Source organism: Sus scrofa, chromosome 12 (genome assembly GCF_000003025.6).
Source record: "Sus scrofa isolate TJ Tabasco breed Duroc chromosome 12, Sscrofa11.1, whole genome shotgun sequence".
Lineage (NCBI taxonomy): Eukaryota > Metazoa > Chordata > Mammalia > Artiodactyla > Suidae > Sus > Sus scrofa.
The window spans coordinates 13615934-13641196 of NC_010454.4; the positions used below are offsets into that span (position 1 = coordinate 13615934).

General features: G+C 39.6%; 1 protein-coding gene across 8 annotated transcripts in view; it reads right to left on the reverse strand.

The window, feature by feature from the left end:
• The window catches only part of HELZ (helicase with zinc finger), a 166429-nt gene that overhangs the window by 127383 nt on the left and 13783 nt on the right, over nucleotides 1–25263 (reverse strand). For all 8 annotated transcript variants that reach the window (XM_021066748.1, XM_021066745.1, XM_021066750.1 and 5 more), the window contains 2 exons: nucleotides 13716–13943; nucleotides 11351–11387 (listed from right to left, as the gene is read on the reverse strand). In XM_021066748.1, coding sequence (XP_020922407.1) covers nucleotides 11351–11387; nucleotides 13716–13925 — 247 coding nt within the window. In that variant the 5' untranslated portion in view covers nucleotides 13926–13943. The remainder of the gene's footprint in view (nucleotides 1–11350; nucleotides 11388–13715; nucleotides 13944–25263) is intronic.

Genomic DNA, 25263 nt, shown 5'->3' on the forward strand with positions numbered 1-25263 from the left:
TATTTCAATCTCAGACAATCATGTCATGTTTAAAAAGTATTAAATGACATGATATTTTACACTTTTCAAAGATCTTTGGTTTTGTAGAATGTACTTGCTAAATTTTATTTTGTAAAAGTTCTTCCACTACATTGATGTTTGACTCACTATTTGTCAAAATTATGTTTCCCTTTCCTCTCTCTAAACATTTTAGACAAGAAGCACTACTGAGGGACTTTCTTCCAAGTGTTGTCTTTAAATCCAATTCGGCTTCTGTCTTAAAGATCCCATGTGAAGAACTATGGCAAAGAAATAGTCAACTAAGCTATCCTGCCATTGTGTCATATAATAAAATCAAACGGCAATGCTGCCAATCTGCTCCCGTATTATCTTAACATCTTGAAAAAGCCTGAAAGAAAACAAAGTATGGCCAAGAGTATTATTAAATTTGCTTTAGCTATAATAACTGAACTTGCCAAAAGAAGTGACATTAAAATATAATCTAACCTTAAACAAGTGTAAAAAAATTAAAATTCTTTACAAATAAATTCTCTTCCCACCAACTATCTGTGAAAGTCCACAGTAAGCACACAACTCCTTCCTGTCCCGAGAGTTACAAACGAGGAAATCTGAACACGTTAGTTATGTTGCTTAAGTCCAGTCTCTATCCCTTCTCATTCTTAAGTTTTTGTAAGATTTTCTAACACTTGAAAATGTCTTACTTGGAATGTTTTGAACCAGAAAATGAGTAATATTAAAGGAGTATTCATTCAACTGTTCCAAAAAAAATAGCCTCTGTAAGGGTTTGATAGCCCCTGGCCATCAAAAGGATTAAAATGTAATTCCCTTTGCCTGTAAAGAATTAACTACAACAAGAAGGATAATTTAAAACAAGCTTAGCAAAATGACTTAAAGACATAACACCATTAAACCCCTAGAAGAGATCATAGGTGAAATATTCTCTAACAGAAATCAAACCAACGTTTTCTTAGGTCAGTCTCCCAAGGCAATAGAAATAAAAGCAAAAATAAACAAAATAGGACCTAATCAAACTTACAAGCTTTTACACAGCAAATGAAACAAAACAAAAAGACAACCTACAGAATGGGAGAAAATACTTGCAAAAAATGCAACCAACACTTAATTTCCAAAATATACAAACAGCTCACACAACTCAACAACAAAAAGACAAACGACCTGGGAGTTCCCTAGTGGTTAAGTATCTGGCAGCTGTCACTGTGGTGGCTCATCACTGCTGTGGCTCAGGTTTGATCCCTGGCTCTGGAATTTCTGCATGCCGTAGATACAGCCAAAAACTTTTTTTTTTTTTAAGTCTACAAATAGCAAATGTTGGAGAGGGTATGAAAAAAGGGACCCCTCCTACTCTGTTGGTGGGAATATAAGTTGGTGCAGCTAGTGTGGGAAACATTATGGAGGTTCCTCAAAAAACTAAAAATAGAATTAGCATATGAGCCAGTAATCCCACTCCTAGGCATATATCCAGACAAAACTATAATTCAAAAAGATAACGTGCACTCCTATGATTATAGCAGCACTATTCACAACAGCTAGGACAAGGACACAACCTAAATGTCCATCAATCGGTAAATGGATAAAGATGTGGTACATATACACAACCGATGTGTTGTTTAAAAAGAACAAACTAATGCCATTTGCAGAAACATGGATGGAACTAGAGATTATCATACTAAGCAAGGTAAGTCAGAAAGAGAAAGACAAATACCACATGGTATCACCTATATGTGGAATCTAAAACATGACACAGAAGTTCCCGGGTGGTCTAGCAGTTAAGGATCTGGCGTTGTCAATGCTGTGGCTCAGGTCACTGCTATGGTATAAATTTGATTCCTGGCCCGGGAATTTCCGCATCCTGTAGGAGTGGCCCCCCAAAAATTTTTTAAATAAAATATGACACAAATGAACCTATATATAAAATAAAAATAGACTCACAGAGAGAGAGAACAAACTTGTGGTTGCTAAGGAGGGATGGGGGTGGGCGAGGGATGGAGTGGGAGTTTGGGACTAGCAGATGCAATACATAGAATGGATAAAAAACAAGGTCCTACTGTATAACACAGGGAACAATATCAATATCCTGTAATAAACCACAAATTGAAAGGAATAAGAAAAAAATGCTTATATATGTGTATGCAATAAACTTTAAAGCTGAGATTCTTATTGTATATCTTTGGAAGAACACTTTCCTTCAACTACAGTTCAGTGTTAAGATTCTTAGACTCCTTCCTTCTGGATATTTTCATACTACAGAAACACAGGTCATTTCTCATGGTTTATTTTCATGTTTCAGCTTAAATTTTAAAGCTAATTCAATGAATATACCCCAACTTCCTCATTACTATACACATATAATTATACATGGTAAAAGGTTGACAACACAATTGAGCATAAAAAACACATCTGAAACATGGTTCCCCAGAACATCCTAAAAGATTTTATCTCCTCTATAGGCTTAAATAAACTTTTTGCTGAAGGCACTGCTAAAATGGTATTTGCAAAAGTAGCCAGTCGTACACTGCGTGTGCATTAGAGAGAGAGGAAGGGAGAGAGAGAATATGCCGCTTGCAGAGTCTTCAACCTCCTCTTTATAAAGAATCTTAATTTCCAAGATGCATTTGCTGCTTATAGGAAAGGTAACCTCTGTTAATTGTTCAAAAACTGAAAGAAATATTCTCTAATTTAAAAAAAATTTAATTGTATTTTTTAATCTTAAAACTTTTTTTTACCACCTTCATTTCAATTTCAGGAGTCAACATCTCGCCATGACGTTGTAAGCACTCAGAGGAAATCCTCACTGTGGAAAATCCTCCGCTAAGGCATTTCCTTACTTCATTGTTCCCATGGCTGATTTGCTTACTACTTATTTCAAAAATAATCTGCTTACTGAGAAAAACATTTTGCTGCACTTCTATTTTCGTTGCCCTATGGAGAAGGCTGTGTTTTCAGGTGTTCACAATAATCTTAACTTGAGTTCTCCCATTTGGTATAGTTTTTATTGAGATTTTACAAGACAAGGTACTACTCATTTTAAATCTTCTTGTTTTTAATTTTAGGGCTGCACCCGCTGCATATGGAGGTTCCCAGGCTAGGGGCTGAATCGGAGCTGTAGCTGCCGGCCTACATCACAACCACAGTAATGCTGGATTCAAGCTGCAACTGTGACCTACACTACATCTCACAGCAACACCAGATTCTTAACCCACTGAGCAAGGCCAGGGATTGAACCTGCATCCTCATGGATGCTAGTCAGATTCATTTCCACTAAGCCATGATGGGAACTCATAAATCTTCTCTTTTATGTATAATTTCAGTAATATAAAATTAACACTAACATTACTGCATGAGTAGAAAACAACATGAAATATATCTATAATGTCATTCATGACTAAAACTGACATTCTGCATATAAGAAAAGGCCTAGAACACATAATCATACAACCATGATGAGACTTAAAACGAGGTTCAAAGAACCTCAGTTCAAAGACTATTGCTTACTTAATCATCCATTCAGAAGAAAAAGAGAGTCTGTGTATTTATAGGGTTAACAGTCCTCAATCTTAACTCAAATATTAAATAAACAGTCATTTATTTATTTATTCCTGATTTATATTCTATTCCAAAATCAGTATTCTATAATCTAACCTTTTATTCCTATCAGCTTAAATGTAAGAACAGTTAAGAGGCATTACGGGTGAAATGAAGAGTGAAAGTCAAGATCCTATTCCAGAAAGATTATGTTCCCACTGGAGAAGAAACTATGGTACAGCCATACTATGGAATACAACTCAGCCATAAAAAGGGATGAACTATTGATAACACACAAAAATTTGGACAGATCTCAAATACACAATGAGCGAAAAAAGTCATCTTAAAAAGGTCATATACAATATGGTTCCATTATGTACTATTTTCCAAATGATAAAATTAAAGAGAGAACAAATCAGTGGTCGCCGGGGATTATGCAGGGAGGGAGGATGGTGAGTGTAACTATAAAACAGGGTAGCACAAGAGAGATCTTCATCGTAATGGAAGAGTTCTGTATCTTCACTGGGTTGGTGGTTCATAAATCTACACATGAACATAGAATTATACATATTCATTGAACCAATGTCAACTTCCTGGGTTTTTTCGGTTCTTTGGGTTTTGGTTTTTGTTTTGTTTTTGTCTTTTTAGGGCCGCACCCTCGGCATATGGAAGATCCCAAGCTAGGGGTTGAACTGGAGCTGCAGCCACTGGCCTACACCACAGCCACAGCAACACGGGAAACAAGCTGCGTCTGCACCCTACACCACAGCTCGCAGCTATACCAGATTCTTTAACCCACTGAGCGAGGCCAGGGATCGAACTCACTCCTCATGGATACTAGTCGGATTCTTAACCCACTGAGCCCCAACAGGAACTCCTTAATTTCCTGGTCTTGATACTGTATTATAGTCACATAAGATGTAACCAGTGGAGGCAAGGTACATGGGACCTCTCTGTACTATCTTTGCAACTTCTATGAATCCATACTTATTTCAAAATAAAAAGGTTTTAATTCTTGTTGAAAAAAAGAAGCTTAAATACATGAATTTTTTTTAAACTGTAAGTGGATCTAAAGAACAAGTAATTAAATATTACTGGACTGCATCCCAACTTAAAAGTCTGGTCAATAGGAAAAACTGGATGGACTAGAAGCTTGAAGACCCAAATTCTTGTCCTACTCCACTAATGATTATCTAAGTGATTCTGAGCCTCAGTTTTTTCTCTTCTACAATATAAAATACCCATTTTCCTTCCCCCCAAGTTTATTTTACCAAAAAGAATAATGTCTAGAAAACCCTAAAGAGCACACAGGTAGTAACTTAGGATAAAGAGAAGGAGCATGACCCTTCAGAAGAGAAAGACCTCACTTCAGAACCACAGGCCCACTCTGACCTAGCTCTATGCTCTTAAGCAAGTTACTTATTCTCATAAAATCTGTTTCCTCACCCATAAAATTGGAATTATATCACAATGTGATTAAATAAAATGACATATTTCAGAGAGCCTGACCCAGAGATATTTCTAAATGGTCACCCTTATTAACTAAACATTTTTCCAAACATTTTTAATTACCATAAAATCTATTTAATCAAAACTCCGGGGTAGAAGTTTCAATCAAGTATCAATTTATCTTTTTTAATATAGTCGGCATCTATTCAAAGGACTTTTTGGTTACTGACTTACTTCACAGGGCAAATATCAATATAATAAACATCAACAGATACACCAAACGCCTTTGTATTAATTTCTTAAATTAATTTTTTTTTTTTTTTTTTTTGTCTTTTTGCTATTTCTTGGGCCGCTCCCTTGACATATGGAGGTTCCCAGGCCAGGGGTCAAATCGGAGCTGTAGCCGCTGGCCTACGCCAGAGCCACAGCAACACGGGATCCGAGCTGCGTCTGCAACCTACACCACAGCTCACGGCAACGCCGGATCCTTAACCCACTGAGCAAGGGCAGGGACTGAACCCGCAACCTCAGGGTTCCTAGTCGGATTCGTTAACCAATGCGCCACGACGGGAACTCCCTTAAATTAATTTCTTAATGATACTCTCAGTGAGGGTTTAAAAACCTTGCAGCCTTAAAAAAAAAAAAAAATCAGTGATTGAATTTAACCTACATATGACATGTAGCACAATGCTCTTTTAGTTGATAAGACTTTTTTCCCCCATTTTTGGCCACCCCAAGGCATACGGAGTTCCCCCGGGCCTGGGATCAGATCTGAGATGCAGTCACAAGCTAAACCACAGATGCAGCAACGCCAGATCCTTAACGCACTGTGCCAGGCCAAGGACCAAACCTGAGACCCGGAGCTCCCAAGACACCACCGATCCCATTTTGCCACAGCAGGAACTCCAATAAGACTATCTTTTGATTTCACTTTCTCCATTTACCTCACATAAAAAACCGAGTTTCCTACCTGATGAATATATTAAAGGCAGAAAAAGAATCCTTACTTCATGAATGTTTTCTTACTCCAAATACAAGCTTCTGCTCAGAGAAGGAAAAGAGCCTTGACCACCTCACTTACTGAGTGGTCAACGGCTTGACAACCCTCACTATCCAGACCACAACACCAAACACCATGAACTTAAAGCCTGTGTAGTTTATTTCCAAGACGCTCCAGCTCTCACTCAGAATCCATTTCTTATTTAAGTAGATTTCCAACTTTTAAATCTTATAATTTGGATTAGTTCTTGGTTTAAACAAATCATCCATTAAAAAAAAATTTGGAAGTAGTTCCCATTGTGGCTCAGTGAGTTAAGAACCCAACTAGTATTCATGAGGAGGCAGGTTCGATCCCTGGCCTCACTCAGTAGGTTAAGGATCCAACATTGCCTCAAGCTGTAATGTAGGTCACAGATGTGGCTCAGATCGATGTTGCTGTGGCTGTGGCATAGGCCAGTGGCTGTGGCACAGGCCAGCAGCTGCAGCTGATTCAACCCCTAACCTGGGTACTACTATATGCTGCAGGTGTGGCCTAAAAAGAAAAAAGAAAAAACAAAAACATTTTGGGTGTTCCCACTGTGGCTCAGAAATTAAAGATCCAGCGAATTCAATCCCCAGCCAGTTTACCCATGTGGTGTAGGTCACAGCTGCAGCTAGGATTCAATCCCTGGCCCAGAACTTCCACATGCCACGGGTGTGGCCAAAAAAAGGAAAAAAAAAAAAAAACATTTTGGGGTCAGCTAGGTATATCTGATTATGGATTGGGTTTTAGATAATATTAGGAGTTTCTGTTGTGGCTCACCCAAGAGGACGCAGATTTGATCCGTGGCCTTGCTCAGTGGGTTAAGGCTCTGGCATTGTAGTGAGCTGTGGTGTAGGCTGCAGACACGCCTCAGATCCTGCATTGTTGTGGCTTGTTAATCTTTTGTCAGGAGTTCCCGTTGTGGTGCAGAGGAAACAAATCCGACTAGGACCCATGAGGTTTCAGATTCTATCCCAGGCCTCGCTTAGTTGGTTAAGGATCCAGTGTTGCCCTGTGCTGTGGTGTAGGTTGAAGATGCAGCTCGAATCCAGCATTGCTGTGGCTGTGGTGTAGGCTGGCAGCTACAGCTTCAATTCGACCCCTAGCCTGGGAACCTCTATATGCTGTGGGTGCGGCCCAAAAAAAATAAATAAATAAAATAAAAATAGATGATATTAGGAAATTATGGTCAATTTTATTAGGTTAACGATAATTTTGTGGTTACACAGTCATGACTTTTTTGTTGTTGTTCTTTTTACAGCCACACCTGTAACATACAGAAGTTCCCAGGCCAGGGGTCAAATCAGAGCTGCAGCAGTAGCCTATGCCACAACCACGACAATACCAGATCCAAGCCACATCTGTGACCTACACTGAAGCTTGCAGCAACGCTGGATCTTTAACCCACTGAGCAAGGCCAGGGATCAAACCCACATCCTCACAGAGGCAATCTGGGTCCTTAATCCACTGAGCCACAATGGGAACTCCAATTACCTTATTTTTTTAGAGATGTATACTGAAGTATTTAGGAGTAAATATCACAATGAGTATCATTATTTTTATATAGGTCAGAAAAAAATTAATGAAATAAATATGGCAAAAAGTTACAACCTAAGTTTTGAGAATATGAATGTTTGTTATATATATTATTTTCCCCATTTTCCTGTATGTTTTAAATTTTCCATAGTAAAAAAAAAAAATTGTTCAATGTTTTTAATTCATGACAAAGATTGCCTGTATGATTTCATATCCCTGCCTGAGAAAATGAAATTGGAAGGTCAGAAGCAGCAAGTGGAGAAGAGGGGGAGGGTAGCTGCAATGAGGCATGTTAAGAGTCGCAAGGAATGTGTACTGATAGCCTGACAGTAAGGGAACAGACACCCAGACAAGACTGTAGTATACAAAATGCAAACATAAGGTCTGGGGCCATTAAGATAGGAGCTATTTAGCCTATCCAGCATTACAAACCAGTATAATAATTAACTAAGATTGAGATTCTTGTCCTCCTTTTTATTACTGACTGCCTAACCGTGGTATTTTATCTTATATAAAAATAACCTTTCTGTACACCTGAACTAATGTGACACTGTAAACCAACTATACTTCAGTTTAATAGAACGAGTTACCAAAAGGTGAAAAGGAAAAAAATCACATGTAATATAAAAGCAGAACTCTACCAACTAATACGTACACAAAAACTTGGCCAATATTCCCAAATGTCTATCTCCAATGCACAACTTTATATACATTTAAAAAAGCATTTCCATGTTCTTAGTTATCAAATAAATGGTATCAAGGAATGCACAGAATGTAATAAATGAATCCTTACTGCAAGCTAACCAATTTTTCACTTTTCCACACAGCACTGCCATGAACACCATTCCACATACAATTTTTTCCTTCTTTTGGAATATTGACTTGGGACAGTACCCCAGAAATGAGATTAGTGGGTCAATGGTATGAACGTATTACCAAGTTGTAGTCTGCTTCATACTCTACCACCACCACAAGCATACACGCATTTCATTACAACCTTATCTTAGACATTGGTTAAACTTTTCTCCCCATATAACAGAGGCATAATCAGTATATAAAAACTGCATATAATTAATGTATACAACCTGGTGAGTTTGCATATACATACACATTTGTGTTACTATGATCACAATGCAGGTAAGAGACCTATCCTTTATCTCTAAGGCTTCCTGGTTAGATTTTCATTTTGATAATTCAGCAGTTGTAAAATAGGATCTAACTTTAAAATGCTAAGTAAAAATGCAACATTTTTTTCAACAGAAAAATGCAACATTTTTCCATTTTTTCCTTCACCAAGTGCACTTACTCTCCTATGACTTTTCATAAATCTGTAATCTTCTGGGACTCGGTATGTCTCCAAAGGAAAAACACCCGCTGCACTGGTACTCAAGGAAGTGAAAACTCAAGAAGAGGGCTATTTCTCACACATGAGGTGTCAAAATGCCAAGACTGAGCGGTTCCAGTGTTAGTGAGATCACAGGGAATAAACATGCTCACGTGTTACTGACGGCAGAGTGTATCTGAAACCAATCTGACAGTGCCTATTAAAATAAGTATATTTAACCTAGACATCACCTTTTAAACCTCCTTAACCCAGATATCCAACTTTTAGGACTATCATACAGAAACAAAGACAAGAGTAAGAAAGAATATGTTTACTACAGGACGAATTATGACAAACTAGAAAACCGGAACCACATGAATGCCCACCAAAATGGGAACAGTTGAATAAATTATGGCACATCTATACTATAGAAATATTAAGCAGGAATTAGAGGTGATGTATTATTAACTTAGATATCTATGATCTACAGGTACAGAAGGAAGCAATCAGCTTTAGTATGACCATATAATTTTCTTTTTTTTTTTTGTCTTTTTAGGGCTGAACCAGCGGCATATGGAGGTACACAGGCTAGGGGCTGAATCGGAGCTGTAGCCACTGGCCTACGTCACAGCCACAGCAACCCAGAATCAGAGCTGGGTCTGCAACCCACACTGCAGCTCACGGCACACACCAGATCCTTAACCCACTGAGTGAGACCAGGAATCAAACCTGCATCCTCATGGATACTAGTCAGATTTGGCACAACGGGAACACCAAATAATTCTTTTTTATTTTTTAAGGGAAAACTGTATCTATGTGCTATATGCTTTTGTGTTTATCACTATAGAAAAAGGTAAAGAAGATGCAACAAACTAATAACATGACTTCTTCAGATGGAGGAGGAGGGGAAGTGAGTCCCTTCTTCATAATCCTCTATATTTTTTGACTTACTATTATCTGGCTTGTTGGTAACTTTTAAACGTCCATAGATAGTAAAGATTTTTTTAATGTTAGATCATTAAAAAACTGGTATCTCTCAAATGCCAATTAACTCCCAACAAGACTATTATATAAGGATTACAAAGGGGTTGCTGAAGCCTTTTTTTTTTGTTGTTGTTGTTGTTGTTGTTGTTGTTGTTGTTGCTGTTGTTGCTATTTCTTGGGCCGCTCCCGCGGCATATGGAGGTTCCCAGGCTAGGGGTCCAATTGGAGCTGTAGCCACCAGCCTACGCCAGAGCCACAGCAACGCAGGATCCGAGCCGCGTCTGCGACCTACACCACAGCTCACGGCAACGCCGGATCGTTAACCCACTGAGCAAGGGCAGGGATCGAACCCACAACCTCATGGTTCCTAGTCGGATTCGTTAACCACTGCGCCACGACGGGAACTCCCTTTTTTTTGCTTTTTAAGGCTGCACCTGTGGCATATGGAAGGTCCCAGGCTAGGGGTCGAATCAGAGCTGCAGCTGCTGGCCTACACCACAGCCATGACAACATGGGATCCGAGCCACTTCTGCAACCTAAACTGCAGCTCTCAGCAATGCCAGATCCTTAACCCACTGACAAGGCCAGGGATCAAACCCACATCCTCATGGATAATAGTCGGGTTCATCAACGCTGAGCCACAACAGAAACTCCCTCAAAGAGGTTGCTGAACTTTAACGAATGGTTAGATTATGTTCAATATCCCACAGGAGTCGTGGGTAAGGTAGTTTGTAACGTTTACAACAAAAATAGCCAATACTTTAAAAAGTTTTGACACAAAGGAGTAAATGGGGGAAAAAAACGAACTTATGTTAAAAACACATCAGCCCTCTCTCCCTTCTTGGATAATTGAAACAATATATTATCCAAATCACTGAGCTGCGCAAAACTCCCATCAAGAGTGTGTGAGAACGTCCACTGAACCCTTCTCCCACTCACGCCTAGATTCATTCTCGTGAACTGGCAGCAGTCATGAGGAAAAGGATTCCTAGTCTATGAAACCCAGAGAAGGGGATTCTTATTCATCAATTTCCTGCCCAAAAGAAAACAGAAAAAAGCACTAAAGAGCATTCTCAGTCAGTCTTCTCTCTAAGGGAAACCTTCTAATGAAGGGGAAACAAACATTTTAGGAGACAGAGGCCCAGCTTTTCAATTTATCCAAGCTTAACATTGTAATCGATGTGTGTTATATGTTATAGTTCTTAAAATACAACCCTTTATGGACTGAAAACACACCAACTTTAAAAGAGCATGACCGACTTTCCCAAGGCAGTGACACAGTGACGACACCTGTGACTAGGAACGATGTTCCCGTGCACACTCATTGTAGCAGGAAATCGTCATCCAAACTGGTCACTGCTCGCCACTGTAAGGTGGGGTTTTTAAGTATAATCACTTGAAATCAGCGTATGAAAAAAAGCAAATCTTGAACACTGCTCAAGTAAATACTCCAAAATCTTCAAAGGGGAAAACAATCCTGTTTTTAAACATACCATGCCTACAGTCTTCATCAGCTTGCCCATAGTTTTTCTGCAAAATAGAAGACACAAGATAAAATTAAGTAGTGCAAGGACTGCTTAAAACAGATTTATTTGATCAAAAAGTTCAGGCTTGTTTCAAAGTGTAATCCTTAAGCCTGCAAATTGAAGATTCCCAGAGCAAAGCTACCTCATGTGCTGAGGACGACACTCTACTCTGCAAACGAAGCTCAGAGCCCACTTCCCCGGCCGTTTGCTCACACTCCTCGCCCTCCCCTTCTCTAACCTCAAGTCACCAGGAGTCTCCTCCCCCATCTTACACTCAGCTGATGACTCTCCTGAGTAAACGGAAGACCTGAGAAGAGCATTTCCACAGATGGTCCCCACTCTGTCCGCCCGCCTCCCAGCCCATTCTCTGCCCTCTACCTGCTACCAGGTAAACCGCCCTGTTTCTTTCAAAAGCCCATCCTGCCACCCATGCAGATCTGCCCCACGGTCTTCTCAAGAACACTGCTTCAGCAAGCCTCTTCTATCTCGCCTATGTCATTCATTTTTCCTTTTCTATTTGTTCGGTCCCATAGGCACACATGCTCTTAGTTCTCGCATCTACAAAAATCCTTCTTTTGACTTCACTTCTCCCACCAGCTACCATTCCATTTTCTTGGTGCCTCAATGGGACAAAACTCAGGAATCATCTGTATCATGTATTTAAATTCCTTCCTTTTGATTTTCTCTTAAATCCCCTTTTCAGGCTTTCACCTGCCGCTCCATGGAAGCTTCTCTCATGGAGGTCAGCAGGGCCCGCCGGTGAATCCACTAAGATACAGGTACATGTGTCCTTTTAGATATACTGTCATTTCTCAGTCAATTCTCCAATCTCAAGACTCTCTTCACAGCAACTGACACTGCAGAACATTCTCTCGCTTGGATAGGCTTCCGTCCTTTGGCTCCCAGGACATCTTATTCTCTTAGTTTCCTTTAAACTCATGGCTTGCTCTTCAGGATGCTTTGCTTCTTCCCCTAACCTCTCAATACTAGTGCCACAACACTAAGTGCTCAGGCCTCGCCTCTTCTCTGTCCACACTCGTTCCCCTGGGGATCTGACCCAGGCATAAGACTTTCTCTATGTGTCACCTAGAAACCACAGACTCTTAAATGAATATCTTCGGCCAAGATCGCTCTCCCAAACTCCATACCTGCAGATCCAGCTGCTTACTCACCATCTCCAGCTGGATATCTAAAAGACATCTCAAACTCAGTATGTCCAAAATGAACTCTTTCCCACAAAACCTGCTCCCCATCTACAGCCCTCTCATCTCAGTGGAAGGAGACACCACCCTTCCAATTGCTCAGACCAAAAGAGGCTGAAGTCAGTAAACTGTGACGGCTCTCTCGCTCTCATTCCCTGCCCTTAATGCATTAGGAAATCCCCTTAGGTTTACCTTCAAATTATAACCAGAACCAAACCACTTCCTACCATCACCAGTGCTATCATTTTGGTCTGAGCCACTTCATCTCTAGCCTAGATTATTCCAACAGCTTCCAAACTAGTCTCCCTGCATCTATTCTTACCCCTTTTGCTTATAGTCTATTCACAACACAAAGGCCAAATAATTCCCAGTAAGTCAAATCCTGCCATCCTCTGCTCAAAATCCCATAATAGCTCCCCACCTCAAGCAGAAGAGACACCAGTCCTTACAGGAACCTGGAGGGCCCCAGGGGACCTAGCCTTGTCACCCTCTCCCCCAGTGCACTTTACTCCAGCATGCTGGCCTCCTAGCTGTTCCTCCAACGTGGCAGGCATGCTTCTACTTTAGGAACCTTGCACTGACCGTTCCATCTGCCTGTAACGCTCTTCCTCCAGATTTCGACATGGCTCACTCCCTTACCTCCTTGGATCATCTCATCGTGAAGCCTACCTTGACTACCCAATTTAATACTGCAATCCTATCCCTAACCCCAGTAAGCCCCATTCTACTTTTTTTCATGCAGACTGTTACCTTCTAACAATCTAAAGTGTTTACTTATTTATAATGCCTACTGTTTATTGTCTGTCCCCCTACTAGAAAAACTTCTAAGAAGGAGAGATCTCTTTCTTTTTCGGGAACGTATACCAAATACCTAGAACATCCACCACATATGCCTCCAATACATATTTGCTGAATGAGTGAATAATCCAAAATGCTATAAGAGAGAGACTTTCAAGGCTTAAAAACACAGATGCTTGCCAAAGACATTCAGCCATCACTAGCCACTTCGCTGATCTCCTCGGCCCAGAATTTGCTGATTTGTAGAGGGAGAGATGAGCACAAGTCCTCACTCAATGAAAAAGGCCATTTTACGTGGTTCAGCATTGGCTTTTTGACAGTGTTTTACTCACCAGTTGCAAAAATGAGGCAATTCTGTAAAGAAGACTCTCGATTTTGATGCTTTCTATCTCCAGTGGACATGGCCCTGTACAGTCGGCCATGGAGTACTGGCCAAGAGAAAGGAGGGCCTCTGTGCAGTGCTTGAGGGCCATTTCATAGTCCTGCCTCTTAAGTGATTCACATGCTTGTTCACATGACTTCTCAGCTCTTCTGTCTTCCATGACTCAGGGACAAAAATCCTAGAACCAGGGAGAAAGAAGGAGAAGGTTTTTAAAACTTATTAATTATATATTCTAGCCCCAGTCCTATCTCAGCTAGCTTAATTATCTATCTGAAGAGTTACTCTCAACCACTCTTTGGATCAAGGTCACAGCTGAGTGACAGCTACTAATGCTACAAAACCTATACTTCTCTTTTATATTTTAGGAAGTCTTTACTAAAACCCAAGTAAATGTCAACCATAAGTCAGGATCATACCAACAATACATGAAATTTATAAAAAGGCAACTGTATAAATGAAACATGACTCTAAATATTACAACATGTAACAAGCCATGAAGCCTTCCCTTTTTTTAAATTAGAAGGTTTCCTATCCAAACCTCCTATTTTCAGGCTTACAATTCTTTGGGGGGGGTATTTATTTATTTGTTTTAATTACTTAATGAATTTTATTACATTTATAGGTATACAACAATCAATTCTAACTTGATTCTTTAGAGAATCAAGTCCATAGTACATAAAATTTTTTCCCACCAATATAAAAAACCAGGAGTTCCCATCGTGGCTCAGGGGTTAATGAATCCAACTAGGAACCATGAGGTTGTAGGTTTGATCCCCGGCCTCACTCAGTGGGTTAAGGATTCGGTGTTGCCGTGAGCTGTGGTGTAGGTCGCAGATGCGGCTCAGATCCCGAGTTGCTGTGGCTCTGGTGTAGATCAGTGGCTACAGCTCCGATTCAACCCCTAGCCTGGGAACCTCCATATGCCGCAGGTGCAGCCCTAAACACACCAAAAAAAACAATTAAAATAAAATAAAAAATCAGCTAAAGCGCAAGTCCAAACTGCCTATTAATTCAATTCACCAAACTTTTCTTGAGGCCAAGCCGTGTGTTAGCAGCACTAAACTCAAAGATAGAACATGTCATCACTGCTTTCAAGAAACACAGATTTTAAAAGAGAGGCAAAGCACAAGTGAACAATTACAAGAAAGATACTCCATCTGCTACAAGGCATGAGCTGGCCTCCCAAAAACACACGTTCACTGTGCAGAGATGAGAGCATATGGGAGCTTTTCAGAGAGAGGAGTGCAAAAGAAACCACCAAGAGGGGAGAAAGCACATGACAGACTTCAGGTGTGTCAGAGGAGGGAGAGGAGCCGTGAAGGACCTCAAATGCCACAGAAGCGAGGGCTCTATCCAACAGCAATGGAGCAAGAAGGAAAGTGTTTACATAAAGAAGGACCCTATCATATAGAAGCCTGTGAGGAACTGATGAGAAGCGGGCATTGCCATTAATAAGAGGCCACCAAGCAGTCCAAGTAAGAGATAACAGAGAATTCAAGCGCAGCCTCTCCTGGGATGACTCTCTCCTGCAGAGAGCAGAAGACTTCGGCAGAGAAGACCTAAAATCTTCTGACCTGACAGCCACAACACTGCTTCGGAAGATCCCTCCCACAGACCTCTTGTTCCCATCTGTGGAGACAGAGACTGCTTTTCTCGCCTGCTCCCACCTCACTCTCTCTCTACCCCATCTTCCACTTTACCAAAGAGCTCCAAGGCACAGGTCTCCCCCGCTTTTCCAAAGTTCGACTTATGCCACCTCACTCATAGGAAGAACCTGTATCAGTACCTATTTTCCTAACTGAAAGAAATCCAAAGTGGAGCTCCTGTTGCTACTCAGCAGGTTAAGAACTTGACATAGTGTCCATAAAGACACAGGTTCGATCCCTGGACTTGCTCAGTGGGTTAAATATCCAGCATTGCCGCGAGCTGCAGCAAAGATCACAGATGTGGCTCAAATTCAACTCCTAGCCCAGGAACTTTCATAGGCCACAAATGCATCCATTTAAAAAAATAATAAAAGGGAAAGAAAAGAAATACAATGAGGATTTCCACTTTTATAGAAAAGCAGGGAAAAGCAAAAATAGCATTCAGCATATATTTTGATGCAGCCCTTATAGCGGCAATTCTCACTCCAGGAGCAAAAGCGGCCCCGCCACGCTCCTTCCCCAGGAACCATACTCGGCATCTCAGCCTCAGGCTGACATGGCTTTGAACTGTGTCTGTGAGCATCTGTGCTCGATCTATTCTATGCATCCACTAGCAGGATGGATGTGCATCAGTCCCACGGCCACTGACTGTTCACTTTACACCATTCCAGTTTAAGAAAGGTTTCATTAGAATGTTCTACTTTGGGAGTTCCCATTGTGGCTCAGGGGAAGTGAATCTGACTAGTATCCATGAGGACGCAGGTCTGATCCTTGGCTCAGTGGGTTAGGGATCTGGTGTTGCAGACATGGCTCAGACCTGGCACTGCTGTGGCTATGGCATGGACTTCATGCAGCTCCAATTCAACCCCTGGTCCAGGAACTTCCATATGCCACAAGTGCAGCCCTAAAAAGAAAAAGACAAAAAATTAAAAAAATTTTTTAAATAATGATTATGATTATGCAATCATAATAATGATTATGATTTCCAATAGCCATCGGAGAAATACATGCATTTTTATGTTGCTAACAAAGACAATCTAAGCGCTACAAGGAGAAGAGTTCCCGTAGTGACACAGCGGAAACAAATCCAACTAGGAACCATGAGATTGTGGGTTTGATCCCTGGCCTTGTTCAGTGGGTTAGGGATCCGGCGTTGCCATGAGCTGTGGTGTAGCTCACAGATGCGGCTCAGATCCTGCGTTGCTGTGGCTGTGGCGTAAGCTGGCGGCTACAGCTCCGATTCGACCCCTAGTCTGAGAACCTCCATATGCCGCCAGTACAGCCCTAAAAAGCAAAAAGACGGGAAAAAAAAAAAAAAAAAAACAAGGAGAGACTACAGACAGACCTATTCATTTTCAGTAGCTATGGGGGGAAATGACTTAATTTGAAGAGTTAATATCTCTGATTCATAAGCTCAGGGGCCTACCTCGGAAGCAGACATGCAGATGTCTACCACAATTACCTCTGTGAAATTAATTAATCAGGTCCGGATAATTCCTTTCTAACTGAGGGCTACCTGAAGCTCGACAGAGGTAGTGTGCTGTAGTGTGGATCTCCATGCAAGGCAAGTCTCTGGTAATTGCTTTTGGGGTTTGGTTTTTTGGGGGTTTTTTTGGGTCATTTTAGGGCCGCACATGTGGCACATGGAAGTTCCCAGGGTAGGGGTCGAATCAGAGCTACAGCTGCCAACCTACACCACAGCTCACAGCAACACCAGATCCTTAACCCAATGAGGGAGGCCAGGGATAGAACCCACATCCTCATGGATCCTAGCGGGTTCACTAACCATTGAGCCACGAAGGGAATTCCATGGTAATTGTTTTCTCTGATTTTTCAGAAACATGAAAAACAGCATGACCTTGCTACACAGACTCCTGAGGAAGTGTTTTCGCAAACACAAAACAAAACTGGCGGTCAAAGTCAAAGTGAGACAATATCTCAAGCCACACTATAATGGACTACAGAAAACCCACAGAGAGATCCAGCACCACTTGTGTACTAGGCCAGCTCCCAGATACACCTCCCCATGTAGCCGACCTTCTTGTCAAGGATACATAGATACATCCGTATCTATAGCATGAGATTCTGCCACGTGGCCAGCATAGCCTGATCCAAGGACAGATGCTGACCAAGCTGGGTCTTGTAAGAGCCTCTCCCATGGGGACAGAAAGGCCCAGAGAATGGAGCTGAGTCACATAAATCACACCAGGGTAGGAGAAGCACCACATCCACCCACTGTGAGGTCCACCCCTATCTGCCTCAATTCTTTCTTTTCCTGTTAAAAATTATCCAACTTTCACTTTTCGAAGGATATAAAACACTATAACTTTCTGCAAACTCTTACCCCTGAGGGGAGCACAGACTAGAAGGATATAACCTCACAGACAAAAAAAGCTGAAATCAGAAACCAAGATTCTAATCCAAATTCATGAACTCCTGTGATCTGTTACTAATCTATACAAGAGACTAGTATCACATTAGCTGTTTGGCCACCCAGTATCCATTCCTTTTTCTGGTAATAAAAGCCCACAATTTCCCTCTGAGTATTCACCTCTTCCCCTCAGTCCTGGTGTTCCTGAGGAGCTGACTCCACCACAGACCCAAGTGTGGCACGTGACCAGAACTGGCCAATCCGAGCCTCATAGCCCCAAACAGGGATTGGCTCAAGGTCAGACATGTGACTCCATAAGAGCCAATGAGACATCATGAGATTTGCTGAGGCTTCTGGGAAAGAGATAGGTGCCCTTTCCTGATGAATCTAAAATGTGAGAGGCCACACAGGGGTTGAATACACTGTAGCCATTTTTCTAACATACAGTGCCTACAACTGAAGTCCACACTGGAAGAGGCAGAGGTGATTAAGTGGGAGAACCTGAGTTCTGATGACCTCACTTTAGCCCTGAATCCAGCTAGCTGTGCCAGGACTTTGCACTTAGGTGAGCCTAATTCAAATTTCTTTGTAGCTCAAGCCAGTTTAGGTTGCTATTTCAGACACTTGAAGCTAATTGATATATATGTGTATATCTGATTAGGACCTCACAAGATGTGAAAAACAAACTGATAGTTGCAAAACAATGTACATACACATGATTATTAATAACATTGGTCACAGTTATTGATTAATAAAAACAAGTGTAAAAGGGAAAAAAATGGCATGGGAGAGAAATGACTTAATATGTGTGATATTTAGTTACTCTGCTTCTTGAAAATATTCCAAAACATTTGTTTAAACAATTTTATCATAAAGCAATAATAATAAAAATAATAACAATAAGAGCCATTTGCTGAATATTTACTGTGTGCCAGATGCTGCTGAAGTGACTATATATTATGTAATCTAACTGAATCTTCATAATGACCTTATAAGGTAGATGTTAACAACATCTTTCCCATTTACAGGTAAGGAAACTGAGGCACAAAGAAGTTACTCACCAACAGTTACTAGAAATAAGAGGCCTGATACAAATGCAGACAATCTGATGCAGCTCATGTTTTGAGCCATGACACTGATTCTGGAGCTATAATCAGAGTTCTAATGCTGTTCCAGTGGAACAGAGACTCAAACTCAAGCGCTCCTAAAAGCTCAAATGTCAATGTAAAATACTACTCTTTTAACTCTGGAATAGTCATAAAGACTAATTCCTACATAATTCTGCATTATGAAAGTATACATATTTAGCCACATTAGTGATTACCATTTAAAAAAAAAATGTGAAAACCCTCAAAAACCTAAACCAATCACATCTTTTGGTTAAGCAAAAGTCCTAGATGTTCCCAAGACTAAGGAGTATATTAATTACCACCTTTCCAGAAAATAACATTTGCATCTTCCACAAAAGTCAACTTTTGAGAACATTCCATCACTGTTATTTTTCACCACTTTTATAGAATAGAAAAATCTATCCATCACAGTATAATACAAAAAAAAGAAAAATTTATGAATTGGACTTTCTCAAAATTAAACATTTTTGCTCTTTGAAAGACACTATTTAAAGAATGAAAAGATAAGCTACAGACTAAGAGAAAAACACTTACAAATCCCATATCTGGAAAAAAAGAAATTTGTATCCAGATGTATAAAGAATTTTCAAAACTCAACAGTAAGAAAACAACCCATTTAGAAGCTGGGCAAGAGATTTCAACAGACACTCCACTAAGAGGATATAACGATGGCAAATAAACTCATGAAAAGACATTCAATGGCATTAATCATCAGAGAAATGCCAATTAAAACCATGACCTGATACTACTACATACCTATTAGAATGGCTAAATTAAAAATACTGATTATCAGAGTTCCCGCTGTGACACAACGAAATGAGCAGCATCTCTGGAGCCCTGGGACATAGGTTCTACCCACAACGAGGCACAGTGGGTTAAGGGTCCAAAGTTGCAGCAAAGGTCACAACTGCGACTTGGATCTGATCCCTGAACTCCATATGCCAAAAGGTGGCCAAAAAAAAAAAAAAAACCACTGATAGCAGTGATGGAGAATAGCTAGAACTCTCATGTACTGCTGGTGGGAATATAAAAATGGTACAGCCATTCTGGAAAAAGGGTTGATAGTTTCTCATAAAGTTAAAAATACTCACTGTATCACCCAGTAATCCCCTCTCCCCAGATAGCTTACCCTAGAAAAATGAAAACTATGTTTGCAAAAAGACGGTACCCAAATGTTCATAACAGTTCTCCATAACTGTTAAAAAATGGAAACAACCCAAATGTCCTTCAATGAGTGACAGTGGAAAACTACTCAGTAATAAAAAGGAATAAACTTTCAATACATGCAAAAATTTAGATGAATCTCAAAGACTGAGTAAAAGAACCCAGTCTCAAAACTTACATATTTCATGATTCCATTTATATGACATTCTCAAAAAGACAAAACCATAGGGATGGAGAAAAGATGAGTGGTTGAAGGGGGTATAGGATGGGGAACATTAACTACAAAAAGATAGCACAAGAGAATCTGGGGGGAATAATATTATTCTGTATTCTGATTATGGTGATGGTTACAAAAATGACATGTGTACTAAACTAGCAGAACTGTATACCAAAAGAAAAAAGTCAGTTCTACTGTATGGTAATTTTAAGAATTAAAATTTTTAATTATTTAAAAAATAAGAATCTGAATGTCACAATGGACATGGATATAAAAACTGAAAAGAAGATAAAGAAGGATATGTTTGTTATTAATAAATGGAAAGGGTATACATTTTCCTTCCTATAAATGTAGGTTTTTAGAGGCATGAATGGAGCCTCAGCAAGAATGTTTCCAAACAGAACCATCACTGAGTTCACTAGGTACAAAATGTAAGACATTGTAAGGAATCCCATTATACCTAGATAATTGGTCCAGGACCACAAGTGAATACTGGAAGAAAAATGAAATCAATGGTATACCACAGAAGTGGTAGGCAGACTGGCCTGCACTAAGTCATGTCCAGTAACAGATGGTAAGAAGGGTGGTGATTTATAAGCATCATTTTCGTCCCACTGCGGACTTTCTTCTGCAACAGCATAGGGATAACCACCAGACTACCCTGAAATCATGTCATGAAATGTACTTTCACGTTTTTTTAAATCAGTTATTGCCCTTAAATTATTTTTTTCTCATTAATTTAGCCACAGTCCTCTTCTATTTCTAAAAACTTAAATCTTGTTTGATTCAAGACAGACTTCAAAAAACAAAAATAAATAGTGATCCAATAGTAGGAGCCAACAGTAGTAAATAAATTTCTTCAATCTAAAGTGAAGATGATTGCTCTCTCTTTCATATTTGTCTCCATTAGAAAAGAAAATTACCTGTATCATAATTAACGTGGATAGCATGAATCAGATGGCATTTGGAAAGGTTTTAGAAGACTGATGAGTTGAGCTAAACCTTACCACCATCCACTTGAACAGAAATCACTAACATCCATCATTAGTTCCTCCTTAGACCCCAAGTTACCTTGAATTATTAAATGATGTAAACAATAAAATCATATGAAAACCTAAGAAAAATATGTTTCTTTACATAACTAACCTAAAAATTGAAACAAAAGGCCTCCTAGGAAAAAATCAGAGATTCATTTTTTAAGTCAGTAATTTGCTTTTAATCTGCCTCATACATTTTTATTTTTCCTGTGGAAACCCAATTATTATCCTGAAAATAAGACTATCCTAGAAAGTAAATATATTGTGACAAAAGAAAGAAAAGCCCGCATGATGTCCCCTAAGAAGTCCGGGAATCATGGCAGAGCCTGCCCCCTTCCCGCACTGGGCAGCACAGCTGTGGGGAGACCCTGCAGCTGGTCAAAGTGTGCCATGTTTCCTCAGGGAGGAAAAAAGTTAGGAATCACTCTAGAGATGGCAGAGTGCTTCTGAAATGCCTATAAAATAATGTCCAAGCTCATTACCAAATATTCAGACCACCCATGGTCTGGTTATAATCGTACGTTCCCACCACCCCTCCCTACACAGGCCCCAGGACAGCCAGGCCTCTTAAGTTTCTGACATGCCCTTCCCTCTACCCAAAGATCCTTCCCCTCCTCCCTTTGGACCTAAATCCCATCCAGCTGTAAATGATCCCTCCAAGGCCTGTTTCCCTAAGAATGCTCCTCCCCAAACCAGAATTACTTTCTATAGAATGATTTGCCTCTTACTCATCCATTATCTTGGATTAAATACATCATGGGAGATGCCTTATCCACCCAACGCAACTACCTTATAAAAAGAAGTCATGTTTTACATCAACTATATCCCCATGGCAACCATTCCATTCACTAAAACCATTCAATAAATACTTTAATTGAATTTCCAAAACAGTTGACCTAAAATAACCTAAATACCAAGCATTCCAAGAACTGTCCGGAGCCAAATCCATTTCTCATTCGAATGCCAATGTCATAGAGAAGGATGTTATATTCTCTTTAAATGTAATTGCTTTTAACCAAAACTGGAATCTGTGAAGGATCTATGGGATACACAGGCAAAATATTCTGCAAAGTGAAAAAGCTTTATTTATTGTACTGTGCTTAATATTCAGCCAGAATTGCATTTTTCTCTAAAACTTATAAAATTACTGAGTATGCAAGAAGCATAGAAAAGAGACTACGCCTATTGAGAAGAAAACTGAAAACTAAGATCATCAATCATATTCTATTTTGAATAATCTCTTTCATATAGAGGTAAATTCTCAATTCCAGAATGAATGGAATTCAATATAGCAAAGTAAAATGTTTAAAATACATAAGATATCCTGATGGGCCTTCTACCATCTGTTTTAGCAACTTGAATTTTTTTTAAAAAAAAGCTAAATTTAGGAAAAGTTATATCAAGCTAAAATTGACATTTTTCTTCATCTATTACTTTGATTTTTCCTGACCCATTTTTGAGAATTGTCAGTAATTCTGGATCAGTAATTCCAAATTCTTAAAGACTTTAAGCCTTCTCCCAAATCACTTAATATGCTTACCCATCAATAAAGACATGAAAAAACAAAAAAAAAACAAAACCCATATTTATAAGCAAGCAAATTATACTAAAAGCCTGACTTCGAGAAAAGATTGTTGCTTGCCAAGAAAATTTTATTAATATAAACATTTTCTATAATTTGTTTCTTTTGGTGGAGGAGGCTACACCCATGGCATAGGGAAGTTCCCAGGCCAGGGACTGAATCCAAGTTGCAGCTGTAACCTACACTATAGCTGTGCAACGCCAAATCCTTAACCCACTACACCACACAGGAACTCCTTCTATCATTTGTATTTCTTCACTTTTCCTTTTCAGATTTTCCATGTAGCCTTGTAAACATAACATAATCCAAATCATTTGAGCTTTATAAATAAAACATAAATCATGGAGTTCCCGTCCTGGCGAAGCGGAAACGAATCCAACTAGGAACCATGAGGTTTTGGATTTGATCCCCGGCCTCATTCAGTGGGTTAAGGATCTGGCATTGCCGTGAGCTGTGGTGCAGGTCACAGATGCAGCTAGGATCTGGCATTGCTGTAGTTGTGATGCAGGCTGGCAGCAACAGCTCTGATTAGACCGATAGCCTGGGAACCTCCATATGCCGCAGGTGTGGCCCTAAAAAGACAAAAGACAAAAAAAAAAACAAAAAACCAACAACAACCATAAATCAATATAAAAGAGTCAACTGTATAATTAAAACAAAAGGTACCACCTTAACAACCACCATCATCCATCCTCTTAAAGACTATCTTCAATTTACTGGCAGTCTATGTTCTCAAACTACATTTTCAAGTCAGACGTTTGAAACTCAGAACAGTGTCCTACAGAAACTGTTAAGAATAAGGGTTATCAGAAAGATGTAAAGTAACAAAAACAGGTTACAAAATATCTCCAATGCAATCTCCCTTTTTAAGTAAAACCAAGCAGATTAGAAAATAAGTCTTTAATCCTGTTTTTTAAAATATCTGTATGTACTGAATATTTTACATAAAAAGCCAAGAAAGAGATTAAACAAAATATTAAAAGTGACTAACTCCTTCCCCCAAACCCTAATTCCAGTCTAATTATGAGGAGAACATCAGACAAACCCCAACCGAGGGACATTCCATGAAATACCTGAACCAGGACTTTTCAAAAATTGTCATTTAAAAAAGGAAAGTCTGAAAAACAGTCATAGCCCGTAAGACATGACAACCACATTTAACATGGATCCTGGATAGATCTTTGAGCAGAAAAAGGGCACTGTGGGAAATCCAAATAAAACATGCAAATTAGTTAATACTAATGTTCTAATGATGGTTTCTTAGACTTGACAAATGTACCATAAAAATGTAAAATGTGAACAATGGCAGGTGAAGAGTATATAAGAACTCTGACCTACATTTACAACTTTCTGTAAATCTAAAATTATTCCAAAATTAAAACTAGGTATCTCTGAGTGGTAGATTACAGATTTTTTTAATTCGTCTGCATTTTCTAATTTTTCAACAAGCAACATGCTTCATCGTCATGAAAAACAAAAAGAGGAAGAGGTAACTATTCTAGGTTAAGAAACTAAAGAGACATAATAACCTAAAAAAATAAAATACATTTGGGGGACAAATAGGAAAAATTATATACGAACTTGATATCTGATAGTATAACCATTCGTTAGCAGTACTGAACTATTTTCTTAGGTGTGATAATGGTATTACATTTACGAAGAAAAATGTCCTCATCCTTAGGAGACCCATGTAGAAGTATGAATGAAATGCCAGCTAAGATGTCTGCAACTTACTGGCTCAGGAAAAAAAATAAATTCTACCTATGTATTGAGAGAAGGCAAATAATGATATAACACTTACAACTTTGCTGTAAGCCTAAAGGTTTCATAGTATAAATTTAATAGTTTTCTTTAACTTAAAAAAGTGATTCAAAACCCAAACTAATACAGAAGTTGTAATTTACGCTTTTTTTTTTTTTTTAGGGCCACACCTGCAGCATATGGAGGTTCCCAGGCTAGGGGTCGAATCAGAGCTGCAGCTGCCGGCCTACACCACAGCTCATGGCAACACCAGATCCTTAACCCACTGAGCCAGGCCAGGGATCAAACCCACAACCTCATGGTTCCTAGTCAGATTCGTTTCCACTGTGCCACAATGGAATTCCTTGAATATAGTCTTTTTAATCCTCTGGGAGTTTATAACGATCTTGGGATCATTAATTTCTAACTTATTTCATTTTTTTAAATAAATATGTTTATTTGAATACAATTACCCTATCCTTTAAAGATGCTGGAGAGAAGATTCAATAACCAAGGAAGACACAGTTGGAAACTGTAAAGAAGTATAAGAAATAGAGTCCCCAGCAGAATAGAAGAGCAGATCTCTTACGACGCTGCATTCCGTACACCCT